General features: G+C 60.9%; 1 protein-coding gene across 1 annotated transcript; it reads right to left on the bottom strand.

Moving 5' to 3' along the window:
- Positions 1–1,101: 1,101 nt before the first annotated feature.
- Positions 1,102–12,244, bottom strand: TUBG1 (tubulin gamma 1). The gene is made up of 11 exons (XM_075911336.2): positions 12,085–12,244; positions 11,535–11,647; positions 9,778–9,945; positions 9,426–9,494; positions 7,972–8,051; positions 7,250–7,376; positions 5,766–5,852; positions 5,380–5,529; positions 3,444–3,596; positions 2,852–3,013; positions 1,102–1,773 (listed from the first exon to the last, which is right to left on the bottom strand). The coding sequence occupies exons 1-11, from the start codon at positions 12,215–12,217 to the stop codon at positions 1,576–1,578; spliced, it is 1,440 nt and encodes a 479-aa protein (XP_075767451.1). The 5' UTR covers positions 12,218–12,244; the 3' UTR covers positions 1,102–1,575.
- Between the last annotated feature and the right edge of the window lie 101 nt (positions 12,245–12,345).

The raw sequence follows: 12,345 nt of genomic DNA, 5'->3' as shown, positions 1-12,345 counted from the left end.
AGAAGCATAACCCAGTCCAAAGCTGCCCTAGGGCCAGAGGCCAGGCACTGGTCTGGGCAGCTCACCGGAGCTGCTTGGGGCAGGCTGGGTACCTCCGTGGGGAGCAGAGGCTCAGGCTGGGGAGCAAGGCGGACAGGCCCCTGGGTGGAAGGAGTGGAGCTCACCACTGGAGCCCCCTCCAGAGGGGTGCAGGGAGGTTCCACCATCGACACTTGCCTTGACAGCGGGACGGCAGGCTCAGAGCTCGGCTCTAGCTGCAAAGGGATGAGCTGGGCAGGGCCCTGCTCTCGAGTCCTCAGGGTGGGTGGTCAGCTGCTCACAGGGGCCTGTTCTGGCCTTGGCTGTAGCCAGAGCCAGGCCCTGTACATGGCCTGCCGGGAGCCCCAGCCTGGCTGCAGCAGGTGCTGGGGGGGGCCCTGCTGCCTTCACCTAGCATGGCTGGCTCGGGCTCCATGCAGGGTGCAGCATGGATGACCCCTCACTCCCGGGCTATGTCTACATGGCAGTGGGTTTGTGCAAGAAATATGCAAATGAGGCTGAGCATGGAATAGCCTCATGCCTCATTTGCATACTTGAGCGGCCGCTTTTTGCTCAAGAGGCTTTTGCTCAAAAAGGAGCCGTCTACAGGGCTCCTTGTGCAAAACCCCCTCTTGCGCAAGAGCCGTTTTTCCAGGAATAAAAAAGCTCTTGCGCAAGGGGGGTTTTTGCGCAAGAAGGAGCCCTGTAGACGGCTCCTTTTTGAGCAAAAGCCTCTTGCACAAAAAGCGGCCGCTCATTAACGATGCAAATGAGGCTTGGCGCTATTCCACGCTTAGCCTCATTTGCATATTTCTTGCACAAAACCAGCGCAGTGTAGACATAGCCCCAGGCTGCCTCCTGCTTGCTGCCAGGAGAAAACACTTTGCCTCTCCCCTGCAGGGTTCAATGGGACTTGGGGGGCAGGCCCACGGGACATCCCTGAGGGAGCTAGGGGGCAGCTGGCTCTGTAGGCCCCCCTGGCTTTTGCCCCAGCAGGGCAAGCCCTGCCAATACTGGCTGAGGGGTTGGGGCTGCTGTCACCCGCTCCCAGCTCTGGCAGGCCCTGGGCAGCGCAGAGAGGGCTCCTTGCAGCAACCATCTTTTATTAAAGCAAAGTAATCTACAAAAATAGATACAGCCCACGGCCGTGCCTGCCGCTCTGTGCCAGCTGGTCAGGCACAGAAAGAACAAGGCTGAGGGCCTGTGCAGGGGGAGCCGAGGGGCCCAGCTTAGCTAGGTCCTACCTGCTTCCCCTCTTAGCTTTGGCCCCTTGCAGGCTGGTGCCTCTCTCGCCCTCCCTGAGACGGGGCGAGCTCCTGCTCCCAGGTGCATGGCAGCAGCAAGGCTGGCCTGCCCCGCGGGGCCCGTGGCTCTGCCCCATGTGAGGGTGACTCCCAAGCATGCAGTGCTGCTGTGCCAGTGAGCCCCACTCCGGCCCTCCCCAGGGGGCGAGGGCGTGAGCAGAAGTCACGGGGATAAAACGTACACGGTGGCTCGTGGCCACTGAAGCTACACGGAAAGGGAGGAGTCGGGCTCCCCAGCAGCGCCTGCGGCCGCTCACTGCTCCTGCGTGCCCCAAGAGATGTAGTCGGGGCGCGTGGCGGCGTGGTACTCGTCCACCAGCTGCTGCACGATCTCCCGGGAGTTGTCCAGCTCGTCAAAGTTGTCCTTGAAGATATCCTCCTTGCGGAACTGCTCCAGGAAGGCCTCCCTCTTGCGCAGCTTGTCGTACTGACGGCACGTCCGCTCGAACAGCTGTGCCAGCCCCAAGGCACCATGAGTAAGTGGGGCCCGGCCCTCACCCCATACACCCAGGGAAAGTGACTGTCACCCAGGGTGGGGGAGCATCTCTGTGGCCATGGCTACGCTGGGTTATCACTTGGGGCTGATGCAGAGCAAAGCCATGCAAAGGCCCTAGGCCAGCGAGGGGCAACCAGGGCTAGTGAGTGGCCCACCTCCCTCTCAGCTGCAAGATAAGTGGTGGGCAACTTGTGGCCCACTGGGGTTCCACCTGTGACTCGCTCACCCCCCCCACCTCTCTCACGGGACGCCCTTGACTTACCTGCTCCTCCCCTGCCTCCCAGCACTTCTGAAGCGCCATGAATCGGCTGATTTGCACTGTCCCTGCTTCTCCCAGAGCTACAACACCCCAAATCCGCCAATTCACAGTGCCACAAACGGGGTTGTGGCGGGGGAACAGGTAAGTGATAGGCGCAGTGCGCAAGAGGTGGAGGAAAGGGGGCAGAGAGGGGGTGCATGGGCTGCAGGCAGATCCCTAATGAGCCACCTGGGGGCTGCAGCTGGCCCACCACCACTCTAAGCAAAGAGCTCAGAAACCCTCTGCTTTGGGGCTCCATTGTGGCCTGCTCCCTGAGCCGCTTTCAGCGGAGAGCTTTGTGCTTTCCAAGGGGCCAGGTGATACTGCCAAGGTCACGGAGGCAGTGGCAGAGCCAGGAAGTCAAACACAAGAGGCGGCTTTCCCTCCAAAGGCCGTATGGCCCTGCATATAGTGTCCGGTCCTGCCGATGGATCAGAGGCGCTGGGGAGCTGGGCCCGGAATGACTTTCTACTGAAGGAAATGCTGCAAGGGGACTGATTCACCCCGCTCCCCCATTCCAGTCTCTGCCTTCTCGGTCCTGGATGGGCCTCCGCTCTCCACAGCACCTCTCCCCCCCACTCCCCTTCTCTGGCCAGGTAGGAGGCAGCCCACCACTTTCTACCCCCCCCCGCAGATCCCCTGGCAAGCACAGGCTACAGCCCCTACTGGAGGGAGGAGCGTTTGGCCCACATGGCTGCAGAGCAGTTGGGGGGAGGCAGCCTGGCCTGTACTCACCGAGGAGATGTTGGTGTGGTTTGCCATCATCAGCCCACTGACGCGGTGTGCGGACGGCAGGTACGGGGACTTCCTGGACAGTGCCACCTGGATGCTGGCAGGGCCCCAGGGGATGAAATTGGCCAGTTTCCTCTCCCGGATCCGCTGCAGGCTCTTGTGAACCTGGGGAGACACAAGTAACAGGTGGCAGCAGGGCTCGGACCCTCCCCAGCCACCTGCCCTGGGAGATTCCTGCCAGCAGTGGGGCCAGTGCCCCAGCAAAGGGCTGGTGCCCTCTGCCGGGCTGTCCTAGCTGCTCTGCTGGGCTGAGCTGCACCTGAGCGACAGGCACTTGGGGCAGACACGGTGCCCCCGTCCCATGGTAGCTTGTGGGGCAGGATCTAGGCAACTGCCTGCTGGCTTTTCTCAGCATGGCCGACCTGCAGTAGGCCCGTGCCGCACCTGCTGTGTTCGCCCAGGGGCTGGCTCTGCTGTCAATGGCTTGCTGCAAGCCTGGCTCCTCGCTGCAACTGCTGGCTTGCTCCCCTGCTGCCCACATTCAGCCCTACTGCCAGGGCTGCGTGACTCAGCCAGCCCCCAGCAGCTCGCTCACCTGCGTAGGGTCCACCTCGCCCTGGATGATGTTCAGGATGGCGATGTAGCAGTGGTTGGTCTGCCTGTCCCGCCCGGTGGAGACCATGACGTTCTTAGGCTGCAGCAATCTTCTCATTACATCCAGGACTGTGGTTTTCCGCACGCTGGCCACCTGCAAACGCCAGGCCGGGGCACTCAGGGCGAGGCCAGCCTGCACCCTGGCCCAGGGAGCACTGGACTCACACACGGGGCAGGGGCTCGGCTGCCCTCTGCTGAGCTTAGCAGAGACAAACCCCTGCCCCAGCCTTGGGCCAGCCAGTGGGGGAAGAGAGCCACACGCCCTGTGGGATGGGCCAGTCACACATACAGGCAAGGAGCTGCATGCAGGAGGTCACAGGACAGCGGAGGCCAAGCCTGGGGCTTGTAGCGATGCCCCTTCTAGGAGGTGCCAGGGAGCCGGCCCCATTCCCCCATCCCTGACAGGAGTTGTCAATCCATGCTGAGGAAGGCAGCTACTGCAGCCGCAAGTGGGCCCTGTCCCCGTGCTCTGTGGGTGTCTCACTGGGTGCAGAGCAGCCAGGGTCCTGCACTGAGCCAAGGCCTGGGGTGCATCACTCAAGCTCCCTGCTGCCTCCCATAAGCACAGGGCAGAGGGTGAGGGGCTTTCCTGCTGGGATTGCTGCCAGCAAAGCCTCCCCACCCCCACTCTGCTCTTCCGGGGCCCCATGAGTCCTGCATACGGGGGAGGATGGGGTTTGGCACAGCACTCCCATATGTCCCCTAAGGCACCTGGCCAGGCTGCAGCTCAGCAGCCTGGCACATGCCCCAACCTGCTGCAGCCAAGGGTTGATTGTCGGCTGCACAATGTGCGAAAGGAAGCTGCAGGCCAGGCCCGGGAGGGGGAAGCCCCAAGCCTGAGCCCACGCGCGGGGGCAGCGCTGCAGTGCGGCTGCTCGGTGACTGGGGGGCGCGGGCTGGGCTGTTAGGAAAAGCTGGCCCCCGTGGTGGCCGGCCTGAGAACAGCCAGTTCTAAGCAGCTGCTGCTGAGCACTGTGGGAAATCAACCCTCCCCCAAAGCCAGGAGGCGATGCCTGGCTTGGAGGCCCAACCCCTCTGCCCTAGGCTGGGCACGTCACACTACGCTCTGCTGGCCAGGCTGCCAGGGAATGGCAGAGAGGGGGCCCCAGCTGACAGTGGGCAGGGCGTGAGACACGGATTCAGCTATTGCAAAGTCCCCCTCGCCCCCCCCCGAGCAGAGAGGACAGAGCACACAGGGTACCCGTTTCAGAGCCAGCAGCCTCGCTGAAATGCTTCTCTGAGCAACGTCCTGGGGAAATGCAGGTGGACGGGAGGAGAAAGGGCCCGGTTAGCTCAGCAGGATGGTGACATGGAGCCATCACAGCATCCCAGCCCAGCCTCCCTTCACTACGGCCCCGTGGAGCCCCGGCTCCGGCTGGGGACAGCGATCCGGACAGGATAAGCAATGGCCAAGGGCAGCACAAGTGGCCTGCTCGCCTGCCTCTAGCGTCACGACCACGAGTCTCGGCCGAGGGGGCTGGTGCCTGCGCTCCCTGGGGAGATCCCTGGGGCTGGTAGCCTCTATCCCCCAGGAGCTGTGCAGTGCAGCAGGCTGGAGCTGAGCACCTGTAGCCTGGGAACAGCCTCGCTGCATTCCCTGGGAGGGCCAGGGCCGCCGGCAGCGCGAGGCCAGCTTGGAGCACCAGCCTTGCCACCTGTGGGAGAGGGCTGCCTCAGGAGCCAGGCAAGGGCCACTCAGCAGGTCGGGGGTGGGGAGCAGGGATCTGCCATGCCTGCGGCTAAGCAAGGAGAGTGTGGGGCGTGGAATGCATGAGAGCCCGGAGGCAGGGGGCTTGGCTGAGGTGCAGCAGGCGGCCAGGAGCTGGCGGGGGGATGGCGCAAGGCTGCCCGCGCGCCTGGGGACCTGCAGCACGTACCGACTGGTCTGTGGTGAGCGGCGTGTAGCCCGTCATCAGGAAGTGGAGTCTGGGGGTGGGGATGAGCGAGGCGATCAGCCCAATCAGGTCGTTGTTCATGTAGCCGGGGTACCGGAGCGTGGTGGTGCTGGCAGACATGATGGTGGAGACCTGGTACAGAGAGGGCAGGGACGGTTCGGGGGCAGGGCTCTGGAGTGATTCCCTGGAACCAGAGCTTGGCTGGGACTCCCCTTCCCAGGCCCTCCCACCGGGCCCTCCAAACAGAGCTACTCATCAGCAGAGGGCCCAGCTCCTCCCCACCCCCAGGCCCTGCAACTCCAGGTGAACCCAGCCTGGAGGAGGTGTGGCTAAGTCCCCAGGGCAAGCACTCCTCAGGGGCTACTCACCAGCTGGTTGATCTGGGAGAAGGACGGGTTCTGGATGTGCAGTCGGTCTGTGGCGATCCGGTTCAGGGCTGTGTTGTCCAGAACCACCTATCAAAGCAAGTCGGCCCCATCAGAGCTGCTCTTGGGGGCTGCGGCCAAGTGACTGAGGCCTGCTTCTCCAGGCGAGAACCCAGACCCATACAGCCTCAGCCACCTGGATGCCATCACAGAACTGGGCCATCGGACACATGAAACCATGAACTGACTCACTCCCGGGGCCAGCTAGCCCTGAGCGTAACTGTTGCTCAACAGAAAGCTGCTCTCCTCCTGTTGGGCCGTGCTCCCCGGAGCCATCCCAGGACAGCTCTGCCCCACATGCTTACCCCCAGGCCCTGCTCCTCCATCCTCTAGAGAGGAGAAAAGAGGAGATAAAGGGGGGAAGTTGTAGAGGTCTATAAAATCATGACTGGCGTGGAGGAAGTGAATAAAGAAAAGTTAGTTACTTATTCCCATAAAAACTAGGAGTCACCCAATGAAATTAATACGTAGCAGGTTTAAAACAAACGAGGAAGTATTTCTTCACAACGCACAGTCAGCCTATAGAACCCCTTGCCAGAGGACGTTGTGACGGTCAGAACTTTAACAGGGTTCAAAAAAGAGCTTGATAAATGCATGGAGGTTGGTCCCTCAGTGGCTATTAGCCAGGATGGGCGGGGACGGTGTCCCTACTTCTCTTTGTCAGAGGCTGGGAATGGGTGACAGGGGAGGGATCACTTGATGATTCCCTGTTCTGTTCCCTCCCTCTGGGGCACCTGGCACTGGCCACTGTGGGCAGACAGGACACTGGGCTAGATGGACCTTTGGTCTCACCCAGTCTGGTCATTCTTATGTTCTCTAGGCCCAAGCAATCTTGCAGCAGTTTAAAAAAAGAGGGGAGGGAGTGAAGGTGGCGTCCAACAGGGGCTGCCAGTGCAGCTGTGCCTCCTCCTCTGAGTGCCAGAGACTAGGAACCACCTGAGAGCAGGCGCCCTGGTTAGTACGTGCCCAATGGCCTTGGGCAGGTCCTGCTGTTGGAGCCTTGGGTTCAGACCCTGGGGCAGGGTCCCATACTCACCCCCTGGGTGTACACCAGAGCCCCCCACCAAGTGGCCTCTGCTCCTGTGAGCCCAAGGCCCGGAATAGTAGGGAGAGCAGAGAAGCAGCAATGTTGGGGGTGGGGGACAGCTCGCCCCCTCCATCCGCTCAGTGTCACAAGGGCCCTAGCTCCTCAGGCCCACCAGCCTTGCAGGGGAGAAGTGGAGCTCTGGGCAGTCTGCTGGGGCTCACCAAGTCCCTCTGCAGGCTGCTGGCCCTTGCCTCGGAGGGGCTGCCTGGCAGGGCTGTGCCGTGGAAATGTGGAGGGTGAGCTGTTGACTGGTTGGTGCAGTTAGAACATCCGGGGCTCCCCTGCAGAGAGTCGGGGCTGGCTCCAGGGGCCCCGCTCCGGCTCGCGGCCGGACTCTTACCACACAGTCGGCATTCTGAGTCAGCCTCTTCAGCGTCAGCAGGGAGTTGTATGGCTGGACCACGACATCGCTCATCTCATCCTGGTTGGGGAAGACGGAGTAGGTCTGCACCAGCTTCTTGGGATACCTGTGCGAGAGAGCGCCCGGCCCCCGAGCGGGTTAACGCCACAGAGCCACCGCCCAAGCCTCCCCTCCCACGAGTTCCCCGCCAGTCCCCAGCATGCCGGGCGGTGGTGAGTCACCGTGCAGCATGCCAAAGTCTGCTCCCAGGGAGGAGAGGAATTTGTCCCAGCAACGCTGCATCTTACAGCACAGGAAGAAGCTGCCAGACAAAGCCACAGGCAAGACTGAGCCATCCACCGGCTGATTAAGCAGCTGCTCCCAACCCTTTTCTCCAGACTGCATGCTGGGGCAGGCAGGGGTGGCTGCGCAGGGACTCTGGCTGCAGCCTTCCACCTTGCCCAGTGCGGGCAGAGCCTCAGAAGGCAGCCGTCTGATCAGAGCAGCTTGGGAGGAGACAGGGAGTCTGCAGAGCAAGGGTCTGACTCCAGAGCCTCTCCTGGGCACAGCAAGAGCCGGCCCTTCCCCCGGGCGGCCTGCCAGGGATTGCACAAGACAGCGTTTGGGTGGGGGTGGGGACCCAGCTCTGAGTCAGCCGGCTCCAGCTTCATGCTTTGGCAGGACGCCCAGGCAGGGCCAGCCTCCCCCTGCAGGGGACTCACCTGTCATTCAGCCGCTCCAGCAGATAGGAGCCCAGCCCGGAGCCTGTTCCACCAGCAATGGAGTGGCACAGCACAAAGCCCTGGAACCAAGGGAAGGCAGCTTAGCAGGGGCTTCCCCTCATTGGCAGAATGGGGCAAGCCACAGTACTGGCTAATGCCAGAGCCTAGGCCAGGCCAGATGGCAGCTGCCGCCCTCTGGCCCTGTGCCAGGAATCGCTGGGGCGCGCGGGCAGTCCCCAACACTCCGAGCGTAGCCCCACGAGGCCCGGAGAGCTGCAAACCAATCCCAGCGCTTCTGTCACAAGCACAGGGGCTCCCTGCTCGGCACCCACCGAGAACAGCGCTCCCCGCTCACAAGCCTTGCGGAGGGCCCCCTCCCCCGAGTTCAGCACTTCCCAGGAGCCACACGGACACCGGAAGGGACCCTGTTTCCCCTGAGGCCTGTTCAGTTAAACCAAATAAGCTCAGAGGTGCTCTAAGCCTCTCCCCCAGCTGCTCCTCAGTCCTCTTGCCACCTCTTATTTCCTATCACCTTTCCCCTCTCCCCCGTTGCCATGCAACCGCCAGATGTAAAGAGCAGGGGGCTCTGTCTGCTCAGGGGTGAAAGTGAAACAGATGGGATCCCATGGCTGGACGGAGAGTCCCTCCTTCCACAGCATCACTGATAGCAGCAGAAGGGTCAGAGGGCCAGGCCTGCACATGGAATCTGACAGGCTCAAGCCCTTTGAAACCAGCTGCCACGAGCTCTTCAGAGCCGATTCCGAGGCACACAAAGCCCTCTTGAGAACACCTGCAGGCTGCCACTCCCGGCACCAAACTAAACACCCTTCCGCCTGCGACGCCTTGACAGAGCAGGCAGGTGCCACTTCAGCAGTGCTCTTCTTGGAGCAGGAGAGTCATTGGAGGGCAGCCTGGAAAGATGGGTACCAATAGGAGCGGACAGCACAGGACAGCACGGGGCTAGCATGTTCTCCCTTTGGAAGCAGAGAGGGGAGCTATTCAGGCCGATACTAAAGGAGACAAGCAGGAGGAATGGGATGAACTGAAGAAAAGGTAAATGGAGGCCTTCCTAGTTGTGAGTCCTGGTAAGGGCCCATCATCTGCTCTGGGAAGAGCCTGCTGCTGGTGCTCTTTGTAACTGGATTTGGAAAATGTTCAGTAAGGAACACAGCAGGGACAACTCCTGCCTGTCTCAGGTGGGCCCGGGGTGAAAGGGAAGGTTGAGAGGATGTGGCAGAGATGAGAAAGGCCTCCTGCCTAGGATTAACCCTTTCCATGTGTCTGTTGCCTAGCATCCAGATTCCTGACCCCCAAAGATCTTCAACCTGCCAGGCTTCCCTACAGACCTTGCCTCCACATGGACAACACAGCAGAAACCTTAGGGTCGGGCTTGCCCTCCGAAAATAGCAGCCTGGCTCAGAAAACAACGGACGAGGGAATCCTCATTTCCTTACCTCTAGGCTGTCACTCCCATCAGCCTCTCTGTCTATGATGTCAAAGATATCTTCATGGATTTTTTCGCCCTAGCGAGATAAAACCAAAGCAAAGGTATCGTTCATTGATTTTCCCCAGGGGCAGCTGCAAGGAGCCACTTCCCAGACACATTGCAAAGCCAAATCAGCTGAGAGACGAGGCTTCCAGCCATGCCGGCAGACAGTTGGCTGCGAGCTGTCACCTGCGAATCACCGCTGAAAGGTGCCACAGCAATCACATGCCAGCACCTGCTGGGAGACCAGGCATCCCAGACAACATCTCCAGCCCAGGGATCGGAGTTACAGTTGCACAGGCCAGTTCCAGCCCTGTTACCTGGGAGAAGCCGCTGGCCCAGTTGTTCCCAGCCCCACCACCATGCTCAGACAAGTAGATGTTTTCTGGGTTGTACAGGTTGGCGTAGGGGGAGTTCAGGATGGAATGGATCACTCGGGGCTCAAGGTCCAGCAGCACAGCTCGGGGGATGTAATGTTCGTCATCCGCCTGCACAGAGAAGGACAAGAGGGCCTAGAATCAAAACGAGGCACAATTCCAGACTGTGACAGAGGGTGCCACCCACTGGTGAGAGAACAGTATAACACACCTTTACTGTGAGAGACTGTACAGGAACTGCATTGGCTGTACTGTGGGAGCCCCTAGTAGCCCAGTCATGTTGGGCATCACGGAATAAAGACATGGGCCTGACCCAAACAGCTCCCAACCAGAGTAAATATGGAACAAATATGAACTGCTCCTTGGGTCCCCAGCGCTCTACACCCATCGTCCTCTACAGCACATCAGGCTCTACGCCGGGGTGGGGAACCATTGGCCTAATCTTTTTCCCTCCAGGTGCAGATTTTTTCCATCCATGTGCAAAATACATTTTGATGTGCACCAGGGCATGTGCAAACATACACCACCAGTAGAAACACAATACTAGCTGTGGGTGTTCTGCTAATCAGCTGGGAGGCATTGGAATTGCTCCTGAGTGGCTGCACAAGCACCCAGCTTACAAGAAGCACTGCACTGACCCATTGGGTGCGAGACGAGGCAGTGGATCGGGGCACTTCTCTGATGCAGTTCTGTTTGGCGGGGGGGGGGGGGGGGAGAAGCACCGGTGGCTTCATGTTGCCCTGTGCTCGCAGGCAGCACCCCATGATTCTTGGCCAATGGAAGTGGCAGGGGAAAAGCCTGTAGGAAAACACAGGGACAGGCTTCCCTGCCCTGCTGTTCCCCCAGGCGAGGGGGAGGGGAAACAGCAGCATGCAGATCCACTTCCTCCCTGCACAAGACAGAGCTAACCATACAGGGGTTTTAACGCTGGCTCCCTGCTACTCTCCACTGCAGCAGGAAGCTGGTGCGCCAGTTACACAGTCTCCAAGCCTTGGCACCAGTGCCAGCTCACCCCACTGCAAGGGTAAGCTCCAAGCCTTATCACAGGCCAAATCGGGGCAGGATCCGGCCTGTAGGCCATAGGTTCCCCATCCCTGCCCTAGGCCATGACAACATGCTGTTAAGCAGTAGATCTTGGTAGAGAAACCAATGACGTAAATGAGCTTTGGGCTGGACTGAGTTCATCAGCCCCTTTTCATAATTCAAATTTGAATTGCTGGATAGACAAAATCCCCAGCGTGTCCTCAGCAGGAGGAGTTAGAGGTGGGGTTTGTTCTCATCAGAGGAGATAAGAACCATCAATAGGGAAGGGTTTTGACTAGGAGCAGACTTTGTGGACTGACATAACAACTGAATCTCACTACTGCTGACCCCACAAGCCAGCCTGGGCTCCAGCCAGAGAGAACAGAGAAGAAATATGGACCAGAAACTCTTGAGTAGGATCCCCCCTGGGCTCTTGGAGGCTTTGGGAGATACCAGCATTATGCCAACAGGGGGCTGGCAGTGGCAGACTTCCAGAGCTTCATCTCTGTGGCGGAGTGATGCTTTTGTTTTGCAAGAGGAGGCTCAGAGGGGAAGCCCTAGGAAAAGGGCATCTGGCCGAGCCTGGGCTGGATCTCAGCGATGGACTCCGGCGGCGGGGAGGAGCAGAGCTCTCTGGAGCATGCAGCGCAGAGCCCTGGTGGGACGCCCCCCCTTACCTGGTAGAAGAAGACGTCTTTGCGGTCGGTACCCTCGGTGGCAAACTCCTCAACGATGCCCTCGGGGCTGATGCCGTGCTCAGCACACAGCTGCTTCCAGAACTCGAACCCGACTGCAGGAGAGAGCGGCCAGAGCTCAGCCTGGGGGAGGGGAGATGAAAGCCCCCGCAGCACGCCCCCAGCCAGCCAGCCCAGGAGGGGGACAGGCCTGGCCCTACTCTGTGCCTCAGTTTCCCAGAGACCCCCCCCCAAAGCCCCGCCCACAAGCACAGGCCCCGCCCCTCACAAAGCCCCGCGCCAGGGTAGGCCCCGCCCCTCAGAAAGCCCCGCCCACAAGCACAGGTCCCACGCCGGGATAGGCCCCTCCCCCCTCACAAGCCCCGCCCACAAGCACAGGCCCCGCCCCGTACAAAGCCCCGCGCCGGGATAGGCCCCTCCCCCTCACAAAGCCCCGCCCACAAGCACAGGTCCCGCCCCGTACAAAGCCCCGCGCCGGGATAGGCCCCTCCCCCTCACAAGCCCCGCCCACAAGCACAGGCCCCGCCCTCACTCTGGTTGCCGCACTGGCCCAGCTGCAGGGTGATAATCTCTCGTGGCATCTCGGCCGCTGCGCCCCGACCCGGCTCCTCGTTGCACCGGTCGCCTTCGCGTCCTCCCGCCCGGCGCCCAGCGGAACTGAGCATGCGCGGGATGCGCTTCCGGGTCAACCGGCGCGCTAGGCCGGCCCCTAAACATCGCCCTGGCAACGTGCATCGGAAGGAGAGAAAAAAACCTGCGCGCGCACAAAAAAACCACCCAACCACACCCCACC

The sequence above is a fragment of the Pelodiscus sinensis genome, chromosome 29, assembly GCF_052426305.1.
Source record: "Pelodiscus sinensis isolate ZL-2025 chromosome 29, ASM5242630v1, whole genome shotgun sequence".
NCBI classification, from domain to species: domain Eukaryota; kingdom Metazoa; phylum Chordata; order Testudines; family Trionychidae; genus Pelodiscus; species Pelodiscus sinensis.
Note: the sequence above shows the minus strand (reverse complement) of the source record. Positions and strands in the feature narration are given on the sequence as shown.